Consider the following 26,901-nt stretch of genomic DNA (forward strand, 5'->3'; position numbering starts at 1 on the left):
AACACTTAAGAGTACCACCTGAGAATGGAGTATTTATCACACTGTTTCTAAGTTTGTTTATTTTCTGTCTCCTTATACTAGAATAAAAACTCAGGGATGTGACAACTTTGCTCTTTAGTTCACTGGTAAACTGTTCTGAGAATAGTGTCTTGAACAGAGTAAGTGCTTAATAAATATTTGTTGGAAGAATGAACCCTTGGCAAGTAAGAAGCATCTAGAGGGAGTATAGTGGGAATAAGAATTAACAGATTCATCTCTCTGTGGCACCATCTTAAGTGATCTAGAACAGATAAGTGGAGTCCCCTCAGAGTTTCTGATTTAATAATTCTGGTTTGGGACCCAAGAACTTGCACATTCTAGTAAATTCCCTGGTGATCCTCTTTGGGCTGGTCAGGAACCCACAGACTTTGACAGTAATGAATTTAGAAGAACTCTTGGGGTTAATGATTGGGGTAAATGAAGTCAATTTTTATATCATTCAAAACTGTATTTTTTGAACAAATAAACTGTTAGAGTCCTTATTGAATCAATTCATTTTTCTTCTCTTTACATTTCTTTAGGAATCAGGAATGTATCCTAGATTGTAATTTTTATGTTATTTCCTATTGAATATCTAATTAAATACTATAACCATAATCAGGGTAGTAGAATCAACTCTTCAGTCTAATGAAGTGATTATATATATAATGCTACCTTTACCTGGGTTCTGATTAAATTATCTCAAAGCTTAGTAGAAGAGTCCTATACTGAGCCAATATTAAAAATCTCTATTGAAGTTAAAAGTCTGTATTAAAGGGGGCAAGGAAACTAACATTCTGGCCCTGTCTTAGACTCACTTAACATGATCTCATTTTCATGCTGAGAAAGTCCCTCTACATTTTGGAGCAGTGTTTGTCTTTTCCACTTGGAGGAATATAGATGGGCTCTGAGAGGCTACTTGCTTCTCAAACTCACCCAGCTAGATAGAGTTAAAGCAGGCCCTCACAGCAATCTCAGACCACAATGCCTCCCAGGACAAACAGTGAGTTTTGTTCATTGTGTTTCAAATTCACTGTGCTGGAAGAGATGGGTAGAAAGCAAGTTCCAAGGCACAGAGAGGAATGTGAAAAGGTAACTAGTAAATATTTTGTTGCAACAAAACTGACTCAGCATGAGGATGAAGTCATGTTAGTCAGTGAGTCTTAGGTTCAGTAGCAGAATAAGTGATACATTCAAATAGGGTTTTAACTTTCAGAGCACCCCTTCGTTTCAACAGTCTTGAAATTCAGGGCTGAGCCCTACCTCAAATCTCTGATGGTATTATATAGAAGAAAGGCACCTTAAGAAAAGGTAAGACAGACAATGCAACCAAAACTCCCTAATGCATTACTTTTCAGGTGCAGGAAGTAGTCATTGCTCACATATGCATATAGATGTGGCCATTATTTAGCCTCATTTCCCAAGACAGCCCATGCGGCAGCCACACTAGACCACTGGCCACTTTCTCCCCCGCCAGTGCTGCTGCCATGTTTTTCCTTCTCTCTGTAATACCATCATCTGTCCTCACGGGATAGGTTTTGTTAGTATTTTTGTTTGCTTACTTTGCTATGTCTGCTTTTCCTATCACTCATGAAAAGGAATAAAATAATTCTTTTTAAATCTTGAGGAAATTACAACTTCCAATAAATGTCATAAAGTTCTAGAACCCTAATTCTTGATTTCTAGTTCTTGCTGCCTGTTCAGAAGGCCACCTAAAGTTCTGTGGTCCTCCAGGCTTCTGCTGTCATCCCCAGCCTAGGAACCCATCAAATCTCCCAGGCAGCCCATGGGCTGGAGAGCACCTTGGGGCTGGGTCACCAGAGGAGACTTGTCTCAGGTGGGTCATGGGGATTTGAGGGGACTTCCACCCTGTGTGCCAACCGTCACCAGGCAACCTTCTCCACCTCACTGAAAGAATATCCCTAGACTTACCTTCCTCATTTTTAACACACAAAATTCTTTGTATCCCTTAAGATTTAAATCAAAATGCCCTTTCATTCTAGATTCTAGAAAGACCTAGATTTTTTTTCTGTGATATCAGTTCCCTTCACTTACCCCATTTTATTCCTAGAGCTGTCGTTTATATCAATGTCTACCTCAATTGATATTAAGCAACCTTAAATTGGATGAAGGGCTTTCTCTTATTTTATCCTTCTATAATTTCACAGGGTGCCTTCCTGGGTTATATAATAACATATACGCCAAATAAGATAGCTATGTGACCCAATCTCATTCTAAAATCATATTAGCTGATGCTTTTGGATTATGAGTATCCAAAATTCTATCTGCCTCATTTAATCTAAAGAAAACTGAAAATCAAACTGTATTATAAAGTATCCAAAAATCATTTTGATCAATTCTATTCAACCTGGTAGTCTTTTTCACTGATGTAAAATGGAGCAAAGTCAAATATTTTAAAAAGTCATATTTTTACATTTGTGCTACCTATTTTTTTTTAAATAGGATATCCCCCAAACTAAGAGCAGAATCAGCTTACCATATTATTTAAAAAAAAAAAAAAAATGCAATATTGCATTTCTTAGTCATTGATAATGTTTCTTTTCTTTCTTTTTTTTCTTTTTTTTTTTAATTTTGGTAAGTCTTACACATGCCATGTTTATAACACACAAAGATGGTTATTCACATATCTTCTTAATATACTCAAATCCCAAAATAATATTTCCTCTAAGACAAATATGTTATCATAAACTAGGTGCCACAAAATAAGAGATATTCTAATACTGTATTGAAAAGAAATTGTTTTGCGCTCTAACTGCTTAGAGAACAAGTAAATGCGTCTGCCTATAATTTTCAATCAGTCACTCCATTGTTCAGAGAAGTAGATGACAGTATAAAAACCCTGTTAAGTATTTTATTCAGAAGAAGAAAAGGAACATAAAGAATCTGAGGCTTAGGTAGGCTGACGGGTTGATTTAGTAGCACCAGGAACTTGGCTGTTTTTCAGACATAATTACAATAGCTCTATTATATAACAGAACAATGATTTCAAAGATTTATGATAAACACATGTAGTAGCAAAAATAAATTAATAAATTAATTAAGAAAAATAAAATCCTTCTCAGTGTTCTTACCTACAGGTAGATCCTGCATTTTGGGGATATGAAAATGCTCCTTGAAGTGCCTCAGCTCATCTTCCTCATCAAGGCGGAGGGCGACCCTCTCATCTGTCGGGTGACATTGAAGTTCTGATGCAATGCGTTGTACTGTGTCAGCTGGTAACTCAAGAGGGGAGGGCTCCATTACAAGTTTCTTCTCTAAAAATGAAAGTGAATATAATATAAAATAATTTAGCCACCATCATTTTTTTTCTGTAGAAAATTAGTCAACGCTTTTGGCTTAAGTAAGATTCTCATCTTCCCAACCTCAGAAATAATATAATTGACCAAACAGCATTATGCTTGAGTTTCTCTCATGTGTGAAATAAAGAAAATGATAATAACTTAAGGGATGTTGAAAGGAATAAATTTAGGTAATGGTGGTGAGGAGTAAGGTCTTAATAAATGTTAGCTCTTTCCATTTTTATTTTCTGGAAAATGGACCAAATTAGTGACTTTCAAACATACGTAAGTTCATCACCTTTTCCTCTAGATGTCTTACTGGGGGTAACAGTAAAGATGCTTTTGTGAAAAGTGTAGAGAAACAGTGCCCCACCTAGCTTGTCCTTCTCCCTATCCCACTTCCATTATTTTACTCCCAATGATTCTTGGATCAGTTTTAAAATCAGGGACATATATATACAATAGAACCATAACAAATTCTTTATTGTGAATGAAAACAGTATTGATGAAAAAGGTAACTTTACCTTTACCTTTTACCTAATGTTAATAATTTTTGCCATATGAAGACCAAAGAGCTCTTCCTGCTACTGATAAAGAGAAACTTCTCTTTCAAAACTATATATGCCATCTTAGAACAAAGCAGAACCCCGTGATATTTTCTGAAACTACATTTTGCTCTGTTTCATCGTCATTTAAAATTTCTCACAATTTTGGAAAGAAAGCTTCATTTTCGGGGGGGGGGAACAACAGAAATTTAACTACATATTCTTAAACTTTACCCAAACTTTCTTTATATTGATTTATTTGTATTTCCCCAAGTTTTAGCTTTTTTTGAAATTGAGCAAGAATAGTAATAGAGAAAAAAAATTCTCAGGTAGCTTGATTTACAGACTTCTACTTTTGTGCCTCCACTTATGCATTCCTCCATTCATTTATCTTTCCAGGAGCACTTGTGGAGCACCAACCATGTAGCTCAAAGCACTGACGAAAGAGCACTGTAAAAGATGGTGCATAAGTAAAAGATGGTGCATAAGTAAAAGATGGTGCATAAGTAATACATTTTTAGAGTTTGCTTTTTAGTGGAGAATGAAAAATATAATTAAATAATGTAATTTCAGAGAGTTTCAAGAGCTATGTATAAAAGAAGCAGAGTAATGGGATAGAGAGTCACTAGGGTATGGAATAACTTCCTCAAGGGAAGGATCAAGTGTATCTCTTGGAGGCAGGGATCTACGTGCATTGTTATGGAATCAAACACGTGAAGACCAGGAACTAGAGAAGATGACAGAAAAGTACAAAAATCCTGTGGTGGGGACAGGCTTGGCCTGTTCAGCTAATACACTAAGTAAGTAAGGGAGAAGGAGACACTATGAAGGAAAGGCAGGGGCAGAAGTTAATTATGAAGAACTCTGAAGCCAGAAAGGAGTCTGGATATTTTTCTAAATTTAACAGGAAATTGCTGGAGAGTCCTGAGTAGGAAAGTGATAGGACATAATTTTGCATGAAATAAAAATCACTTTTTCTGCTCTCTGATGAGTTAGAAGGAGTTGAAAAAGAGAGGCAGATTCAGGCTATTTTAGTAGTTCAGGGGAAAATGATGGTGGATTAAATGTGATGAGGAGAAAAGCAGAGAAGTGTGTGGATTCATTCCATATTTTGGAGGAAAGGCAGATAGATTTTCTCTGGTGAGGGATCTGAGCAAATATGTTAAAAGTGGTGAAATAAGAAATACCTAGGGAAGAAAAACTTTGAGGAGGGAAATCAAAGTTCTGTTTAGGACACATGAAGTTTGAGGTAGAAATAACAAACTGGCTATTGGATGTTTGGGTCTGTAGCTCAGAAGAAAATTAGATCACAAGATATAAGCTTGATATTTTTCAACTCATAGACTATACTTAAAGCCTAGAAATCCTAAGAACCAACTAAAACTAACAGAGATGAGGCTCTCAAATCTCAATCATCTGTCTTCTACTCACCACCCTCCCCTCTTTTTCTCCCAACCCAACCAACACACCCAGTGTTAGGCGATGAAGAGTTGCATGTCTGAATGTTATACAATGCCAGTAAAACAAGCACACTTCCTATTCTCTAAACTGGAATTCTTCTTATTTATTTGACCTCTTCCTTTCTCAATTGCCAGGGGTCTCCCCTGATAAGTTATTCTGTATATTCTCAAATAAGGGTACTGAGCTTGATTTGAACATGTTTTTAGCTTTGATGCCAATAACGGCTGCCAATTACTCCAATCCATGCTTTTGTACAAAAGTCAACGATTTCAACATTGGTGTTGATAGTTCCTTCAATATCTGACCATACTAAATTATTTCTCTTTTTCATGAAATTTCCTATCTCTGTGATTTTTCTCATGTCATTCCCTTTGCCTAAAATGTTCTACTTCCCTTTCTACATATTCACATCCTAGTCACCTTCAAGCCCTAGTTCAAAGGCTACTTTTTTTTTCTCCCACGAGGCCTGTCATGTTGTCTCAACTAAAAGTAGTTTTTCCTCCTCTGGATACCTGTAACACTTAAGAGCACACCTTTATTTGTAAGTAACGCATCCTGCCAGATACTCTCTTTATTTAGATGCCTCTGTGGTTGGGAAAGCTGAAATATGTTGCCACACCTACAACTTGATTCTGCATGGGTTCCCACCTATTGCCTTGTGATGAAATAACCTGCTTTTTGAATAGAGATGACAGTGATTCTACCACTTGACATTATCCTAGTCACAATTGACTACACCTCTGTTAGACACTTGACTCACTGGAGACAATGCACTGTTTTGTTAGACAGTGACTTGCTGTGACTGCGTTAGCCAAACAGTCATGATGGTGTTTATCTGAACATCTCATCAGATTCTTTCAGGAATCTGAGCTATGAGATACAGTTATTTATTCAGTTGGAAACAGGAGCAAAAGTTTTTAAAAATCATAGAAAGCAATGATAAGATGGTTGGGTCTAGAAGGAGTATTGTCATGAGTGACTCATTTTTTTCAAAGTCAAACAGAACCACTGCTTGTTAAAATATGAAGTGATTTCAGAAGCAAGTAAGAATCAACTTAGTTCTGCAATGGTAGGGGATGGAACAGCTATGTCTCCTGAAAAGTGACAAGACAAACCAGTCTGGAGAGTCATTGAATCCTTCCATGCAACAACTATGTGTATATCCTGGAAGGTCACCTAGAGAATTGGCTGTCCTGAGAATCTAATGAGCTGTTTTCTGCCTATCAAGTGTGTTTTTACCATGAACACATTACTTATGGTGGCTTGACTGAGTTGCGGGCTACCCATCCTACTCAACTATATATATTCTACCCGGAGGCCTGAATCTTGTTTATCTTTGTAGCAATTCCATTCCTGAGCAGTGGCTTTTACGTAGAGCATTCCCCTAAAACAGCAATTTAATAAGAATGCACAAAATAGCTTGAATTATTTCACATGATTAATGACTATCCATAGAGCGATGCCCTTCTTACTCCAACCACATGGAAATTAATTAGAAAAACATTTTCAAAAATCTTGCCTTTTATCTAGGAATTTCTTTGGAGAGTCAGAACTTTGAGGGTTCATTGGGCTTGACTGTAAACTCTGAATAGGTTACCTAAATATACATATTAGTTTGCTACCATCATATTCCCAGTAAAATCCAACTTTCTTTATTTAAAAAAAGATATTTGGGGGTGCCTGGGTGGCTCAGTTGGTTAAACGACTGTCTTCGGCTCAGGTATTCATCTTGGAGTCCCAGGATTGAGTCCCATGGCCGGCTCCCTGCTCAGCAGGAAGTCTGTTTCTTCCTCTGACCCTCCCCACTTTCATGCTCTCTCTCATTCTCTCTCTCAAATAAATAAATAAAATATTTAAAAAATAAAAAAGATATTCATATTAATTCATTAGCCTTTTTATATTTGTTTCTTATTTAATCCTTCTAACAATCTTGAGGGATCAGAATAATTTTCTTCTACTTCCAGATCAAACTTTGGGATAATAAGAGTCCACTGTTTGGGACTGCACTTCACTTGAGGAACAGAGTCAGCCATGCTTGTCTTTGGCATGGCATGTGGATAGAATGCACAGAGCAGAATTCCTGGCCCTCTTATTTTATTTTTCCTTGTATCTTACTTTATGATTTTTAAAAAATGCTTCTTTGGGGCACCTGGGTGGCTCAGTCGTTAAGTGTCTGCCTTCAGCTCAGGTCATGATCCCAGGATCCTGGGATGGAGCCCCACATTGGGCTCCCTGCTCAGAGGGAAGCCTGCTTCTCCCTCTCCTACTCCCCCTGCTTGTGTTCCCTCTGTCGCTGTGTCTTTCTCTGTCAAATAAATAAATAAAATCTTAAAAAAAAAACTATGTTTCTTTGGCTCATTCTCTTTTTTCCCCAACTTCATTCTTTTTTTCAGCCTTGTACTCCATCTGCAAAATACAGGAGGCAATGAATCTACTACTCTTTTTAATCAATCCTTCCAATCCAGTCCCAGCCAGGCAGAGGTTAAAGAGGCTAGTCCCACTTCTGGGCCTGTCACAGCCCAGATGTCACAAGCTCACCTGCACAGAGAGTAAAACACCTGCTGGTGAAATAGGCTTTCAGGGAGAACACACCTGGTCTCACCTGCCAAAATGTACCACTAACACCAGAAGTGAATACAATCCGCAGTGCCCAATACCAGAGTGCCCTCACTCCAAGGAAACAATTGATTAACTCAGAATAATTGCTGTTTCATTCTGCATTCATCCTGTCAGCAAGGCAATTAGTGCTTCACAAGCCTCAATTTATGCCTCCTGTAGGTTTACCATTTGCAAGTAGATTGACATGCTCTTACTTTGAAATAAAAAAAAAAAATCAACCCAAGTTAAAAAAATCCAAATTTTACATTTCACACATTTAATTTTGATAGTCTTAAGAAGGCATGTATACAGGGCGCCTGGGTGGCTCAGTCGTTAAGCGTCTACCTTCGGCTCAGGTCATGATCCCAGGGTCCTGGGATTGAGCCCCGCATTGGGCTCCCTGCTCGGCGGGAAGCCTGCTTCTCCCTCTCACACTCCCCCTGCTTGTGTTCCCTCTCTTGCTGTGTTTCTCTCTGTCAAATACATAAGTAAAATCTTTAAAAAAAGAAGGCATGTATACATACACACTTGTTCTTAGGAAAGCCACCTAACTTTTCTGTGCTGCAATGTTATATAAAACTAATAATTTAAGTTTTACTTTCTTCAGAGGTTCATGGTTAGGATCAAATGAAATTTATTAGGTAAATTCCTTTATAAAGAGATAAAAGATATGCTCATAATATCTTTTAATAGTAATACCTTGTGATGGAAAGTGCCATTTTACCCTCAATTTAGCTTTTGAAATTTTGTAAATTGTGTTCTGTCAATTTTATTAGGCAGCTATAACTTTAAAGCTAAAACTTTTATAAAAAATTGATTGTTTTCATGGAATCATGGAATTCAGGATCTTCTAGTCACCTATGTGTCTAAGGTTAAATAGTTAAATAAATGACTATGACTACTCAGTGGTTAATCTTTACACAGTTTCAGGTTTCATGCCTGCAATAAGCAAATTACACACGAGTTCAAAGTTTAGAACCTGGCAAAGCAAATTATAAAGTACAGAGCTTTTCAGTGAGGAAGAAAATGTTATTTAATACATGTGCACAGAGCAGTATTCTTTAAATGTGTCATTGTTCACTGTCGCAACTGTATATTTCATGTCAAGGATTATATGAATTACATGCTGAGCATCACATTAATAAGATCAACACATTTGCTCTAATGTTTCTACCTAAAAAACACCCCACCCTCCTCAAAATAAAAGCAGAAAAGAAAAAACTTTTTTTAGCTATGAAATAAAAGTGTATTAACTCTCCATTCTTAGGCAAATATTTCATAAAATGAAAGGGGAAGCAACCCGGCTCATGAAATAGACATTTTCACTTCTCCAAATAAATATTGAATATGACTAATAGCACCATAAGACAACTAGAATTACCAGAAAACATAGGACCTAATACTTATTTAAAGATCTGAATTTTTATCTAATCATACCATTTAAACTCAAGTAACTACAAAATTAACTTCAATTAGTCAAATGTAATCATCTTTCACTAAATGAATTGCATAGTACTATTGACAGCAATACATTGGTAAAGATCTCTATTTAACCCAACGTTTTAAAGTGTGAGCACTTGCACATTAGAGGATTGTGCCATTTCTATGAAGATAATTTGGAGAAATAAAAAGAGAAGAAATTGGCAAAAGAAACCTCTAAAGCATTTTAACAAGGATTCTAACAGAGAGAATTTTCCTTTGGAAAAATCACTAACTATGTATTTGTGTACAGAGTGTATTATCAGCGTCTCTGTGCTTACCAGCTAGGATTCCGACGATGGGGTCCACAGCTCCCAGTCTCCTATTAAAACAAAAAAAGAAAGAAAGGAAAAATCTCTCAAGATTTCCTTGAAAACTTACAGGTCAGAACTCAGGGTGAGAAATGCAGAGCACTTCTGCTCAGACTCCACCCGGTGGGGAATTTGTGAGCTAACTTTAGTTCCTCCCCTCTTTCTAAACTGATAGTGAATCTCCAGTCACTGACAAACATCTAAGCAAAATGCTGCTCTTATTCTCTATTTCAAACAGGTTGGGCTCCTTTAGTGCGCTGTCCCCTAAGCAGCGAAGTAAAATAACCAGTCAGAGAAAGACAGATACCATATGATCTCACTCATATGTGCAATCTAAGAAACAAAACAAATAAGGACCCCTGGGTGGTTCCGTCAGTTAAGTGTCTGACTCTTGATTTTGGCTCTTGTGTTGGGCTCTGCATTGGGCAGAGAGCCATCTTAAGATTCTCTCTCCCTCTGCTTCTGACCCCCCAACCTGCCCCCCACCCCATCGAATGCACACTCTCTATCTCTAAAAATGAAAAAAAGGAAAAAGGAAGAAAAAAAGGAGACAAACCAAAAACACTATTTTTTTTTTTTTAAAGGAGACCCCACACCCAGTATGGAGCTCAGCACAGGGCTTGAACTCTCAACCCTGAGATCAAGACCTGAGCGGAGTTCAAGAGTTGGACGCTTAATGACTGAGCCACCCAGGTGCCCCCAAAACACTCTTAACTGTAGAGAACAAACTGATGGTTAGCAGAGGGGAGGTGGGGAAGGTCATGGGTGGAATAGGTGAAGGGGATTAAGAGTACAGTTACCATGATGAGCACTGAATAATGCATAGAATTGTTGAATCACTATATTATACACCTGAAACTAAGATAACACTGTATGTTAACTATACTGAGATTAAAATTTTTAAAAATGAAAAAATAATAAAGATAGAGTCTGGGCCTGAATAATTGAATCTATTTTGTATGCATGCCTATGCCTTTTTGAGCATCCAAAACATACCAGGTAAAGCATTATTTGATTTAATCATCTCTATCATGTGTTCACTGTATAACTCAGGACAATTCACCTAACCTCCTTTGAAGCTCAGTATCCCATCTATCAAATGGACCTAAAATTGCCTTTCTCACAAAATTACTAAAATATAAAGCAATGCATGTAGAAAGTTAGAATACCAAGACACATAAGTCAGTAAGTGACACATTCTTTTTTTCCCCCAAAATTAATCAGACAAAAATTATTACCCTCCAGTCTCCAAAAGAGGGGTATAAGACACATGAAATTAATTTAATGCAAGTAACTGAACAAAGAAAAGGAAATATATTTCATTTCATCAATCCTACTTTTACAATAATCCTACAAAGTGAGTACTGTATCCTTATTAAGTTGAGAGTAAAACTTTGAATCCGGTCTGGGTGTCTCAAAATTTGCTCATTTTTTTTTTTTTTTCTGTTTTATTTATTTCTTGGGCTGTAAGAACTTTGGAAGATCTGACTGATTCCAATATCCAGGAAGTGAGCCTGGCCTGGAGTATGTGTCATTTTTGGTGAAGAATCACACTCCTTTAACTACTGACTGTGGATACAGAGATAGAAATAGAACTACAGATTGACCTATCAAGGTCTTATTTGCACATTGGTATTTCTAAAATCTTCTGATAGTAGTGTTAGAAACCATTCCAACAAAATACTAATCTGCCCTGTGATAAGATCCCCTGCCCTTCCCCACAGGGGAAAGTGGTCTTGCCTGAAACAATCCTTTCTTTTCTTTTGCTAGTAACTTTCTGGCCCCATCCTCCTTCCAATAAAAACTCCATTTTGTATAACCCCTAAAACTCCCCTCTACTTGCTAGATGACATGCTGCCCAATTCATGAATCCGTTAATAAATCTAATCAGATCTTCAAATTTACTCTGTTGAATTTTGCCTTTTTAACACCACTGTTAAAGAACTTAGAGCTCTAAGCTATATTCCTATTACTTATGTTTTGTAAATCTCTTTTAATTTGTTTCCTTCTGCTAAAAAGCAAAATTCAACTAAGTAAATTTTAAGATCTTACTGGCTTTACGCAACAGTTCATGAATCGGGCAGCACCCAACCTAGCAGAGAGAAAGGAGTTCCTAGGAGCTGTACAAAATGAAAGACTCACAGGAAGAAGGATGTTGGAACAAAGATGTTATACTAGATTTAAAAAGCAGATTAGTTATGAGAGGGTCACTTTCCCTTAGGGCATGGCATGGGTTTTCAGGTGGATTACCTTATTACTGCTGATCAGATAATTCCTGATGGAGTGGTTTAAGATTCCATGGGGGGGGCAAAACCATAGTTAATATAATAAGTCTCCATTTGGCTTAGCATAAGGGACTACATTATGGGTCTATTATCTTGTTTTTAACACTTCATTCAGTAAAAAAGAAAAATATTATTAAGCATATTCTTTGCATCAGGCACAAAGCTAAATGCCAGGGATATCCTACCCAAAAAATAAAAAGGAATTGTGAAATACCAAGCCATGGAGGGAGTGATAAAAACAAGGTCCACTGAAGGGCCAGCTGTGGAGGGAAAAGAGAATAGATTGAGCTTCCATTTCTTCTTTTTTTGGAAAGAAAAAGAAGAAATAATGTTGTTGTTAGGATAAACTGTTGTATTAATTTGGTTGTCTATAAATTTCCATATATATCATCTTGCCTACAACATGATAAATATCTAAAAGGTAGAGACTTTGATTTTACCCTCCTTAGCACCTTGTCCATAAAATGGAGCTAAATAAATATCTGTTAAATTAGTTACTTTAAAAAAAAATGATTCCGTTTCTTCCATCAAAATTGATGATTAGGGATACATGGGAAGTTCTTTTCTTCCTAGGGGTGAGTAAAGAACAGGTGGGGCTAGGTAGGGAGAAGTAGATAGGGGGCTCCATGATCAGGGTCACAAAAATCCCAAAAATATGGAAATGTAAGGAAACCAGAGGGAACAAACCAGACCACCCTACCCTAAGGCATGTGGGGGGAGTGTCTTTTTTATGATAATCACCTGCACCCAACAAAGAATAATCAGACCCTAAAAAAGAAGTAAGCCATTAAAGATGTAATCACCAGTCCTTACTCCAGCCAAGACATTACAAGAATGATAAGGCCACAAGCTCCCTGGTCAGTTCTAAATGAAAGACTGTCAGTGGAGGCCCACATTGGCAACTTTGTAGGGACCCCTCTCACTCCTGAGAGCTTTCTGTCTGTATCCTTGCTTAATAAACTTCTATCGCTTTACTCACTCTTCTTTGTCCTCGAGATTCATTCTTGGACTCTGTGAGACAAGAAGCTTGCTCTCCCGCTTCAGAGGTAATCCTTAAATTTTCCTTATTTTTCAGGACTTATTTACCATGGCTAAATCAGTGCCAGGCAAATAGTAGACTTCAATGGGTGTTTGCTGTTATTATTTACCAAATTAAATTCAGTGCAGCAAATTGTTTCTGTAAGAATCTTAGGCTACACATCCAACTATAACACTCTAATGCTAAATGATCCATGAGTAGAAATGGGTGATGAGACTGAACACAGAGCTGCTCGGTGGCCAATCCAGGTCTTATATTAAAGTGTTCTGAGAAGTGAAAGAAAACCTCAACCTCAGGGAGCAAGTTGGGGAAGAACTGATAAAAAGCTGCATTCACAAATTTGGGCGTTGAAGGATAGCAGAATGCGCCCTTCCAAAATATGACTGCAGGAATTCAGAACTTGCCACCACAACATATGTCGCTGTGGTATATCGATTATCTTGAGCTGTAGGAATTTAAACAGCAAGGTCAGGGAGAGGATCTCTCTGAACTCCCCTATCTGCCTGAAGACAGATCCTTCAAAAGGAATTCAGTTATCAATCCCCTCCCTGGGAGTTTCCTCAACGACAGGAGATTGACTCTTGTCACAGGAAGGGGACTAGAAGTCAATACCACACCCAGACCAACTTTGTCACTAACTATCATATCTCTTACCTATACTTCTAAGGGCCCATTCATCCTTCCTAATAGTCATTTACTCCCCTTTAAGAGGCCTAAATCTCTCTTCCCCTTTTCCGTTTAAGATGGTATTTAAGTCTGAATCTAAGCCACCTATGGGAGTTACTCATTTTTCCCTGGCTACCTCCCATGTATACATGAGGTATTCACATTCATAAACTTGTTTTTCTCTTGTTAAGCTGTCCTTTATTATAGGGGTCCCACCTATGAACTCAGAAGGATAGAGGAATTTTTTTTTTCCTTCCCTACAGTATGCAGAAACTTTCTAATACTCTATTTTGTAAATTAAATAACAATGTTTTAGGACTTCAATCATCACTTCTGTAGAGGGAGATTTAATTTGAGTCCTTATTGGGACTCTCCTTTCCTGGATGTTTTAAGCACAACAGAATACCCTAAAATGAATCTATTAGCTTCCTTCTCTCTTATCTCTTCTGCCTCTCTCCTTTTCCCTACCCCACTGCCCTGCCCACCCAAACACTCTTTCCCCTTCCTCTTGGGGGTAACCAATATAAAGTAACAATCTTTTTTAAAAGCCACGTCAGGATGTTCTCACCAAGCAATTTTTATTCTGAAGCCAAAGAAGGCAGAATCTTATTTATATGGGTAGAGAAAAATATAAAGAACAGAACACACACTTAAAATTTTCCTCTGCTCTTTCCCCTTCCTTTCTCCCCTATTCCTCCCTTCCCTGCCTTTACCTCTCCTCTCCCCCTTCCTTTTGCCTTCATTTACCTTCCCTCCCCCTTCTCATTCCCTCCCCCTTTCCCTCCTGTTACAGGATTTCTTTTCCTTTGGTGGTTCTTGGTCGTACCACTTCAAAGAATGAACAGGTAGACCAGACAGGGTGGTGGGCAGCAAAGCAAAGTTTATTGAGTGACTGTACAAAGCTCCCAAACAGGGAGAGGACCCGAGAGCATTGACAATTTGGTAGTTTAGATCTAGGGTTTTTATGGGCTTGTTGGCAGGCTGTTTTAAGATTTTATTTATTTATTTGAGGGCTTGTTGGCAGGCTGTTTTAATCTGATTAGCCCTCCATCCAAGGCCAGGTCATCTGATCAGGTTTTTGTCACCTGGGAAAGGATGGAGGGTCCTTCCAGGGTGGTGTAAAATCCTTTTAAGGGTGGTTTCCTCTTGGGCGGGGGTGGAGGGGTAGGGAGGTGTCCCTGACTGCCTTTCTTCCAACTATCCTTTTTTTTAAGATTTTATTTATTTGACAGAGAGAGGGAACACAAGCAGGGGGAGAGGGAGAAGCGGCTTCCCGCCTGCCCCCTCTCCCTCCTCCCCAAACAGGGAACCCAATGCCAGGCTCCATCCCAGAGCCCTGGGATCATGACCTGAGCCAAAGGCAGACGCTTAACAACTGAGCCACCCAGGCACCCCTCTTCCAACTATCCTTCATCACTCCTCTCTCCCCATTCCCTCTCCCCTTGCCTTCCCTCTATCTCCCCCTCCCTCTCCTTCTCACTTCTCCCTCCCCTCATCCCCTGCCTAACTTCTGTAGCAAGGAAAGCAAAACAAATTAATATGCCAATTAATCACTAGGCTATATTCAAATACTCTATTTTTTTTCCTTTCTGTGAGGTATATATTCTATTAGAAAAATTTCCCAGTAAGGGGCAGGGACTTTCCCAACCCCTATACATAGTATTTTCAGTTTTTATGAGAAAAATATAAGAGCTTATTATAAACAAATGCCATTTTGCCAGTTGGTGATTAAAATTCATTTAGAAACTAAAATTCTTGTAACCCAATCACTTTTTCCTACATCAGAATTTCTCCTTCATTGTTAAATTCACAGAGGTATTTAAGGCAATCTACATGTGTCCCAGCAAGGGAATTTTAATAGTTCTCTCTTAATATGTGTTTGCATGTCAATTTGCCCAAATGTCTGATTGTTTACATGAAGAACTGCAATTAACAAATTCATTTTTTCTCTGTATTTAAGTAAGCAGATTATAAGAATCAGAGCTAGGTACAAAGAGTTTTCACACCCATATATACAGGCTTGCTAGTGGGTTATTTGATATTGTATGTAGCTAGATTGAAGATTTATCAATTTACCATATTTTATTGATTTAATATTTTTAATTTTTATTTTGAAATAATTTCATTCCTATAGATAAGTTGCAAAATACTACAAAGAATTTTGTATATCCTTTACCAAGTTTCACCAATTTCACATTGTGACACATTTGTTTTTCTCTCTCATAAACATACCCACACACTCCCAATACTCATATGTGTGTGTCTTTTCTTGAACCATTTAAGACTAAATTGAAATATCATATCCCTTTATCCCTAAAACTTCCTAAATGTGACTTCCAAAGAACAAGGATATTCATTTACATAACCTCACTATAGTTATCAATATCTGGAAATTCAACATTAATATTATTATCTAATAAATAACCTTATCCAATTTTTTTTCCAGTTGGGCATAATAATGTCTCTTATAACTGTCTCTTGAAGTGTAGCATCAAATCCAAGATTATGCAGTGAATTTAACTGCCTTGTCTCTCAGTTTTTGCCTGTCCTTGTATCTTTTTTTCATTTTTTGTGTTTGTGTGGGATAAAAACACATAACATAAAATTTATTATCTTAACCTATTGTAAGTGTACAGTTCAGTAATGTTAAGTATATTCATATTGTTGTTGAACCATTCTCTAAAACTTTTTCATCTTATAATCTTTAAACTATATACTAATTTAACAACACCCCTTTCCGACTTCCCCAAACACCTGACCATCACCGTTCTACTTTCTCTTATGAATTTGACTATTTTACATACCTCATATAGAGGAATCATATAGTATTCTTTTTTTTGACTGGCTTATTTTACGTAGCATAATGTCCTCAAGGTTCATCTATGTTGTAACATGTGACAGGATTTCCTTTTTTTGTATGGCTGGGTAATATTCTATTGTATGTCGACATCATATTTTGTTTATCCATTCATCTACTGATGGATATTGGGTTGTTTCCACTTTTTGACTATTGTGAATATGCTATTATAAATGTGGTGTGCAAATAATATCTCTTCAAGACTCTGCTTTCAATTCTTTTGGATATATACCCAGAAATGCAATTGTTGGATCATATGGTAGCTCTATTCCTAATTTCTTGAGGAACCTCCATTTTTATGTGCATTTGTCTAATGATTAGTGATATTGAGCATCTTTCCATGTGCATGTTGTCTTTGTCATATAAAACACTATTACTTTTGAAGTGCAGAGAATAGTTATGCTATAGAATATTCCTCAATTTAAGATTATCTGCTGTTTCCACATGATTTGACCTAGGTTCTGAATTTTTGGCAAGAATGCTTCATTAGTGACATTAAGACTTTCTCACGGAATCTCATTAGGAAGAACACGAGGCCAGTTTTTTCCATCATTGGGGATGATAATTTTGGTGCCCAAACTGTCCCACATTAGCCAGTGGGAGCTCCTTCAACCTGGTTCTGATGTCCTTTTGACATGTCACCATCATTTTGTTTTTGAGCACTTGCTTACTTTCTAGCACAAGATGTTCCAGGCTAATCTTGGATTTTTCCAGCATCAGCCTTGCAATCACCCATTCCTCTAAGGGGCTTTGGTTCTTTTTAGAGAGGACAATTAAGAAACCAAATCTGGTCTCTAGATAAGCTTATTGCTACCAGGTATCAATGCCTCCAGGCACATAATACTGAAAAAGTTATTTAGATTAGTTCTGGCTTTTCCCCATTCAGGGTGGTTTTATTATATCTATAATACACAGTTCAATTTATTGTTTTGGTTTGTTTTAAATTTTAGGATTTGCTCAATTCTTACTGATTTAATTTTAATTTTTAATGCTTAAAATACTATTTTTAACATTTTAATATTTAATTTTAATTTAATAATTGAAAATACTATTTTAATATCTAAATATACAAATAGATGTACATAAATATATTTACATACATACATATGTATATATAATAAATATGTGTGTATGTTTATGTATAGAAGTATATGTATCTTCAACACAAGAGAATGCTTACCTTATTCCTTAAATATGAAGTGATCTACCCAGTTTTTCAAAGGACAAACACCTGAAGTGTTTCAACTGGACCCTACCATTTCCCTCTGGATGAGGCAAGGAAAGTGGAACTAGTGACCAGAAAATGATTTGACATCTTTAAGAGATTAAGGAAAATTTTTGCCCTCTCAATACTTTGAGCACAGAGGAAAAAAAAAAAAGGTCAAACAACACTGCAAATTTACACTCAAACAGCTCATTCCGTAAAGTTAGTATAGCTAAGCTGGGATGGGACAGACAGAAAGCAAAATTTGTTCACCGTTTTTAAAATGGAAGCTACGTTAAGATTCTTGCAGGTGGAAAGTGATGGGCACATAGAAAAAATGATGCAAGGGACAAAGAAGCCTGGTGATTGTGTCTGTTACTGTCCTGCATTGTAAATATTTTTCTACCTAAATGCCAGCCAAAATTCTTGTGTCCATGTTACACTTGGTGGAAATAAAATACTAGAGTTGGTGTTTAGCACAGTATGATTTGATAGGGTAAAGAGACAGTCTCGAGCAGAGTGAGATAGTCTATAAAATGAAATCAACTTGTAGAAGTAAGAACTCAGGAAGAGATGATTCAGTATATCCTTCTTACCCCACCACACACACACACATACTCTTGGAGCAAGAGAAGGCATTCGGAGGATGAATCTCCTCAGGTATCATTGACATTTAAAAGAAGGTGGTAAATGGGTTGGCATCTCGGTGGCTTTTCAGGATGTTTAGATTTTATCTCAGGTTGTACACTTGAACCCCGCTGCTTTTGGCTCTTAATGAACTCTTATAGAACTCCAATTTGACTTCCTGCTTTAGTGTGAATTGGGAGAGGAGGAAGTAAAAAAAAGGAGAAGGGCGCCTGGGGGGCTCAGTTGGTTAAGCGACTGCCTTCGGCTCAGGTCATGATCCTGGAGTCCCAGGATCGAGTCCCGCATCGGGCTCTCTGCTCAGCGGGGAGTCTGCTTCTCCCTCTGACCCTCCTCCCTCTCATGCTCTCTGTCTCTCATTCTCTCTCAAATAAATAAATAAAATCTTAAAAAAAAAAAAAAGGAGAAGCATGAATTTTACTTTATATATATTCTACTTCAAATCAAATGTGATTCTGCTTTGAGAAATCATAGAAGAATATTCAGGTCTAAGTTTTTGAAAAACTATGCAGAATGGTGCTACTCTTTGCTTTGGGTACTAGGGAGAATAAAATCAACTTTTTGCTCTACCTCTACTGTCCTTGTGGGACCTTTGGTTTGCATCATTGGATTCTAACTTCCTTCTGTATTTATTGTACAATAATTTATCCACTGCATCAATCAATTTATTTATTTTTCAGTCTATGTGTGGCCTATTGCATTTTAACACGTACTATAAATTCCTCAACACTGGTTAAATGGTAATGGATAAACAGATAGATAGATAGATACATAATTGTAATTCTTGCTCCCATACAAATTCCTCCTCTCTCACTTTGGCTGGCTCTTAACTGCTGTTCTATAATCCACTTACTCCATTACCTGTTGACTCAATATTGTATTCTCTCGAACATTTGTTTAAAATATTCAGCCTCATGATCCTTCATTTTAAGAAGACTTCAAAAAACTTTTGAAAAAGTCAGATCTTCATAGCCTTCCCTATGTTGATCAGAGCACCCCCAAGCTCTTCTACATGACAAGACGGCTTTATGGTCTAGGTGTTTGTTGGGGGATCCAAGCCAGTCAGGGAGTAGTTTGTAGAGTAGCTACATCTCTTATCCAGTTTACACAGGACCTACTTCCAATAGGACAGTTTATATATTGTCTGACTTCTAACTTTCAATTATCTGACACAGAACAAAGATAATTCCTTGTAATTATTACTAATTACTAATTCACCCCCTATAAGACCCCTGTATCTTTACTGTGGTTGCAAGAATGAACTTTTGGACTCACTGCCCTAACACAGGATGAATGCAATAGCAAGTTAATGTTTTACTAACACCATAGGTAGCTAAGTAGGAGACCCTAAAATTCAAATAAAAAGACACTAATACAGAACAAAAATCATCAGCAGGAAGAAATATGAAGGAGAAATTGTTTCCTAATTTCCTTTTATCTGTGTGACTATGAAAATCACAGAATCATCATCCTATTGGTGCTTTACAGAAAGCATGAAGCCCTCACTTTGACCAACTACTATCTATTCATTCCTTCCATCCCATTTCCACCATCACTGCCTGTCATGACTTACAAAGGGCTCTTTATGATTTGGCCTGTGTCTACTTGGGATTCTTATTTTGGCCCTTTTTCCCCATGTGTGTTAGAGTCTAGCCATGCTAAACTTACTACGAAAATTTGACTGCCCCAACTCTCTCATCCACCTCTGTGTTTTCCCTTATATAGTTACTTTCTTCTGTTTGAAATGTTCTTTTCTTTCTTGATATACTTTCCCAAAAATTGCCTCAAGTTTTCCTCTTAAATTCTGTGGCCTTCATTTACACTCCAGTCAGATTTTGTCTGTTTTATAATGCTTCCCGTGATATTTTATTTAACTGAATGATTATGTTCCCAGAAAATTAAAGTCTTCTGTAGCTCAGAAGCATAACAGGTACCCAGGAGGTCTAGAGAATTTATCTACTCAGGGTGGTCCAAACCTTTTAGTTGTTGCTGAAGCAATAAATCAGCATGGCTTAGAATGTAGGTCCAGTAGACAAAGGTTTTTGTGTTCTGAGATGATTTAGCTAGATCTTATTGTGTGTAAACCCAATTGTTGCACTTTCCTCCACACTGACTGTGACTTCTTATGACAATACTGATCTATGTACTCCCTCTTCCTCTTATGTTTCTTTCTAATACTTAGAGTGGAATGGAGTTTAGAGATTGCTCCTCAGTCTATCAGGTTGTCCAGAATTACTGCTCTGGATAAGACATTCTTTATTGCATCCCAAAGAACTATGACACCCGCCTTGGGAGAACTCCATCTAGGGCTTACATGAGATATGAGTGTACTCACTGCACCCAGACTCCTTAGATATGAAATGTTACTGTATTCAACAGCTATTCTTCATAATTTCTGATTTGGAATTATAGCTATTACCTGTTTTATTAAAGAGAGAGTTTTCTTCTCCATTTTCTAAGAAGTGTTCTCTTGACTTCAAAGAGAAGAGCAGAGTAGTAATGCCTTTTTTTTTATGAGAGAAAGAGAGAAGTGTGTGCACACACGTGCATGGGGGAGGGAGGGGCAGAAGGAGAGGGAGAGAGAGAGAATCCTACGCAGGCTCCACACCTAGCACAGAGTCCTACATGAGGCTTGATTCCCATGACCCTGAGATCATGACCTGAGCCAACATCAAGAGTCCAACGCTTAACCGACTGAGCCACCCAGGTCCCCTAGTAATGCCATTAATGTGTCTCATTAACTGCAAGCTATCCTTAAGTCTCATTTCCACTTCTACTCAATTACTGAGCCTCGTCTTGGGCAAAGCTCTAATGATTTGCCAATTAGGAAAATCCAAACTGCCTTCTCTGCTGACAGCCTCTACATTGACTGCTCTTGTTCCTAGCATTTCTTTTACAGTGCTAATCTCAGTTTAATCTCTATCCTCATTCTCCTTTACCTCTTCTCTTCCTGTCTCACAGCCTTTCCTTTTGTTACTTATAAAAATATCTCTCTTCACTCATGACTTATGAGATATAACTAGTGCATCTATTACTACTGCTTCTTGCATTCTACATCTTGATTATGATATAATTACAGCATAATACAATAAAAGGAATACTCCCTATTACATTTATGAGACTTGAACATACCAGCATATGGTTTACAGAACAGTGTGTTATCTAGTAAGAGCTTCTTAATAATCCAAATGCCATAAAAGTACACCTATATTGCTCACTGAATTACATTAAGACGGTCAGCTCAGTTTGGAAAGCTTGAACATATGCACAATCCCTAAGTCTATAATACTTTGTAATTTACTTGATTAATTGAAATTTACTGATTAATGTCATTAAAGTAAATAGCTGGTCTGAAAGCTTTCAAGAAAAGTAGTTATTTCATATTTACAAGTGATCTATTAGATTTCCAGAGAACATGATTATAATTAAATTATTCAAAGTATTCTGAAAGTACATCCTGTGGAATTAGGAAGAGGTAATGATGATTTTGCTTAGGAAAGTCAAAGAAGGTTCCAGAGGAGAGTCTATACACACATGAAGCCACACCCTTTCTCCCTTGCCTGTGGCTGTCTCTGCTAATGGAATTCACATTGTACTGTTTTCCTCTGTGCCTATATGTGATCTTTCATCCACTTAACAGAGTACTCTAGGAACTAATTTGAAAGGATGAAGTATTTTTTTTTTTTAAGATTTTATTTATTTATTTGACAGAGAGAGACACAGCGAGAGAGGGAACACAAGCAGGGGGAGTGGGAGAGGGAGAAGCAGGCTTCCCGCAGAGCAGGGAGCCCGATGCGGGGCTCGATCCCAGGACCCTGGGATCATGACCTGAGCCGAAGGCAGACGCTTAACGGCTGAGCCACCCAGGCGCCCCAGTATGAAGTATTTTTATCAATCTAGGCTGAACATACACAATTTAGGACAGCATGCATCTTATACTGATCTGATTTAGATAAGTGAGTAGAAAATGCTCCCCAGAACTCCTTGCTGGTAAGGACTCTGGCCAAGAACAGAGGTATTGATTGAAAAAGCCAAGAAAGGACACGAGGGTGGGAATTTATCAAACACTAGCAGTTTACTTTAATGATCACTTCCTGAGAACTTCTGAAATATTTTCAATGTTTAGAGGATTTGTTTAGTAACTAAAAGGAAAAGTTTCTACTAAGAGAAAACTTCACGCTCATATAAGAGCATTCCAATTGACCTACTGTTTTCCATATCTATCTCTGTTTGCCAATATCTATAATACAAATTTTAGAAAACATATTTTGCCTCATGACTTTATGAATGATTCTATTTCCTATCAAGACATTCTCGTGTATTGTATTCTTTCCCTTCTAGGTTTATTATTCTTCACAAAGAAATCAAATACAACTTAGACTTTGTATTTCATGATACCTTTTTCAAAATATTTTGACACGCTGGATGATAAATCACACACTAGGGGCAAGAGTCATGGTGATGAAAGTGTTGCAGTTTTGAAAATACAAATATATGGATTCAATGGTTAAAATTGTGCCCAAATGAAGAGAGTGTGGGCCCTTCCATCATCAGCAGGTGAGGTGCTTGCTGCAGAAAGGCAGGTCAGCCTTAAGGGCAGAGTCTGCTTCTCACACAGGCTGGAGGGCCAGACTAATGTGAGTTCAAGTGCAGAGTAATGGCTTCTGATTTCCCAGCTGCATCTACTACATCTGTCACTATAGTGTACATTCTAAACATTTTATTTATTTATTTGACAGAGAGATAGAGAGAGAGCACAAGTAGGCAGAGCAGCAGGCAGAGGGAGAAGCAGACTCCCCGCTGAGCGGGGAGCCCGATGTGGGGCTCGATCCCAGGACCCTGGGATTATGACCTGAGCCGAAGGCAGACGCTTAACCGACTGAGCCACCCAGGCGTCCCTATAGTGCACATTCTAAACTTCCTGTGCCTAGCTTGAGACTTTGGTCCTGGATTAAATATAATACAGAAGAAATCATTCAATTTAAGTATAGATTAAAATTAAATTCAAATCTAAGTTTATATATGTATCTAGAACAACAAAAGTATTAGCTTAATTTGAAGAAGCTTGATAGAGGGGCTCCTGTGGGTGGCTCAGTTGGTTAAGCGACTGCCTTTGGCTCAGGTCATGATCCCGGAGTCCCAGGATCAAGTCCTGCATTGGGCTCCCTGCTCAGCAGGGAGTCTGCTTCTCCCTGTGACCCTCCCCCCTCTCATGCTCTCTCTCTCTATCTCATTCTCTCTCTCAAATAAATAAATAAAATCTTAAAAAAAAAGAAAAAGCTTAATAGATAACTAGTATGCACTGAATTCTTGCCAAATGTCAAATGCTGTACTAGTGTTTTACATGTATTTCTCATTTAATCTTTAGAGAAGAGAAAAGGAGCTATAGGTACTATTACTGTTTCTACTTTATAAAAGAGGGAATTGAAGTAGAGGTATAATAGATTCAGCTAAAAGGAAAGTAAACAAACTATAAAGATTAATATCAAGGATATTTAAGGAATTCCTCAATAAAAAAGATAGAAAGCACAATAAAAAAATGGGCAAGGGATTAAAATATGTAATTCACAAAAGGAAAACCTGAACAGTACATACATTTTCTTTTTTTTTTAAATATTTTATTTATTTTTCAACAGAGAGAGAGACAGCGAGAGAGGGAACACAAGCAGGCAGAGTGGGAGAGGGAGAAGCAGGCTTCCCGCTGAGCAGGGAGCCCGATGTGGGACTCGATCCCAGGACTCTGGGATCATGACCTGAGCTGAAGGCAGACGCTTAACGACTGAATCACCCAGGTGCCCCCAGTCCATACATTTTCAAAGAGATATATAAACACTTTAGGAATCAGAGAAGTGCACATTGAAGTCATGCTAACATACCTTTACAAAGCAATCATGTTGATAGAAATTAAAATTTTCAGATGGTGTCCACAGTTGGAGGGAATGAGGAAAAGTAGAAAGTCCTGGATATTTTGGTTTAGTAAAGCTAATAAAGAGAACTTTCTGCAATTTATTGAAATTAAACAGAGATATACTCTATGAATCAGCAATTCCATTCCTGGGGATAGATCTGTATTGTTTTTCGCAGTTCAGATATTTGAACTAACTCACCAGACCCAAAAAATATACCCACTTGAGGCTTTTATTTAGCGAATGCAGGCAAGCATCAGAGATCTCAGAGATATCCACAGTATGAACTCCTGTGGGCCTAATCTCTGTGCCCTGGGAGTGGGCTGATTCTCTGACTTGAGCTGCCAAGATCTGCATGAGGAATTTTATCTTTGGGAGAGCTCCCTCCAAAAGTTCTCAGTAGCTTGGTAAGTAGTCAAGTCAGTCTCATCCAAATGGTTAGGCCAGTGGCAAATTATCAGTAAAGAAGCTAACCTTGCATGTTGTCAGGGGAGTTTCAAACCCTATTCCATTGCCTTTACCTTGGCTGAGTCAAAAACCAGACATCCAAGCATCGCTAGGGGTAAAGATACATTTCTCCCCATCCAGCTGAAAATTAGGTCTATTTCTTGTAGAAATGCTCCTACATTGACAGAAAGAAAGGTGTGAGGATGTCCATCTCCAGCATGCTTTGCAGGGCAAGGATTTAAGAATGCTGTCAAGGAAAAGAAATTAAGGACAATGTGCGATACGCCTGTGATGGAATATTATCTAACAGTAGAAAGAACAAGATTTGTCTACATCAACATAGATATCAAAAGTAAAACGCTCAGTAAAAACCAGAATCATGACATTTTCCTGAGATGTATTACATAATGAGATGTATTGCATAATGCAGTTTATGAGCATAAAACACACCAAAATAGGCTATATATTATTCAACAACCCACAATTGTGTAAATCAGTCATGGATAGTGGTTTGGGAAGAATGCAAATTAGGAACAAAAGAACAGATGCTTATAGTGGGATGGAATTGGGATTAGGAATCTTTCAAAGGAAATAAAATAAAGTGTGTGTATGTGTAAAAGAGAGATAGAGAAATTTTCATGTAACAGAGGCCCCCAAATTAATAATAATATAATAAAAGAGAAAAACAAAATAATCATGGCTGGTATCAAAAGAAATGACAAATATTTCTGTGGATAGGAAATAGATAAAACAAAAAAAGAGGGGCACCTGGGTGGCTCAGTCGATTACGCATCCCACTCTTGATTTCAGCTTAGTCATGATCTCAGAGTCCTGAGATCAAGCACTGAGTCAGGCTCTGCCCTGAGTATGGCGTCTGCTTGAGATTCTCTCTCTCTCAACCTCTGCCTCTCCCCCGCTGCTTATGCCCTCTCTCCTTCTCTCTCATAAATAAATAAATTAATTAATTAATTAATTTTAAAAAATCAGAAAGAAAGAAAGAAACAGTGAGCAGTGCTGAAGTTACAGACCTACAAGGCTCTGGACCTGGGTGAAAAAAACTTGTTAGTTTGGCTCCTGTAGGAGACAGAAGTGCCCCTTACAAGTTGGACTACCAGAACTATGATTGTTGCTTTGAGAAACCAAGGGGCAAATGGGTGGTTGCAAATAATTTGTTCTTTTTGTCTGGAAGCTTGTTAATTTTTTTTTTTTTAAGATTTTATTTATTTATTTGAGAGAGAGAGACACACAGCGAGAGAATGAACACAAGCAGGGGGAGTGGGAGAGGGAGAAGCAGGGGGAGTGGGAGAGGGAGAAGCAGGCTTCCCGCTGAGCAAGGAGCCCCATGGACCCCAGGATCATGACCTGAGCCGAAGGCACACGCTTAAAGACTGAGCCACCCAGGCACCGGGAAGCTTGTTAATTTTTTTTAAAAAAGTTTTAGAATACAGAAGTTCTGCCAAAGCATTCCGGGGTGTGTGTGTGTGCGGGTGTGTGTGTGTACATATGTACGTAAGCGTGGGTAATTCTCTGTCATTTCAGTAGTTATAGCCTCTCCCCAACCTCTTTCATTTTCTTTTTCTTTAACTTCTATATTTCACATGGCAGACTTCCCGGATATGCATTACAAGTCCCTTGTCAATTTCTTTGCATTTTTACCATTTTAAGATTATGGGACACTAGCCTAATTTTAACAATCACCACTTACTTCAATTCTTCTAATTTGTAAATTTGAGAATTATGTATTTTAGTACCTGAAATCCTTATTGTTAAAGAATTAATCTCAAGGTCCCTTTTTGTTTCTGGAACAGTTGTCATCGGTTTCCTCCAGATTCAATTTCAAAGCTAGATTCAAATTCAAATCCAAATTCAAATTCACTGAAAGAACCTACCTGTTTGGAGTTTCCTCACCGCTCTTCCGGTCTCTAGGCGCCGACTTCCCTTGAGCGTACGTCCCTCCGCGCTTTATTTGCCTTTATAGTTCAGATCACGCTATCGCGATAACTTGAGCGACGCGAGTGGCAGGAAGCGCAGCGATGCTCACAGCCGGGCTTTGGTGATGTACGAGCTGGCGGTGTCTGCCCTCTGTTAAAGTTCCATCAAAAACGCTTTCTACTTCATAGTCTCTTTCGCTGAAAAATTTG

The 26,901-nt window shown here is 37.9% G+C and overlaps 1 protein-coding gene across 1 annotated transcript in view; it reads right to left on the reverse strand.

Moving 5' to 3' along the window:
* Positions 1-26,669, reverse strand: part of KYNU (kynureninase) — a 126,830-nt gene extending 100,161 nt beyond the window's left edge. The window contains exons 1-3 of the mRNA XM_032425404.1: positions 26,650-26,669; positions 9,682-9,722; positions 3,111-3,293 (exon numbers count right to left, since the gene is read on the reverse strand). Of these exons, the coding sequence (XP_032281295.1) occupies positions 3,111-3,279 (169 nt within the window). The 5' untranslated portion in view covers positions 3,280-3,293; positions 9,682-9,722; positions 26,650-26,669. The remainder of the gene's footprint in view (positions 1-3,110; positions 3,294-9,681; positions 9,723-26,649) is intronic.
* Between the last annotated feature and the right edge of the window lie 232 nt (positions 26,670-26,901).

Source organism: Phoca vitulina, unplaced genomic scaffold (assembly GCF_004348235.1).
Source record: "Phoca vitulina isolate PV1807 unplaced genomic scaffold, GSC_HSeal_1.0 scaffold1, whole genome shotgun sequence".
Classification (NCBI taxonomy): domain Eukaryota; kingdom Metazoa; phylum Chordata; class Mammalia; order Carnivora; family Phocidae; genus Phoca; species Phoca vitulina.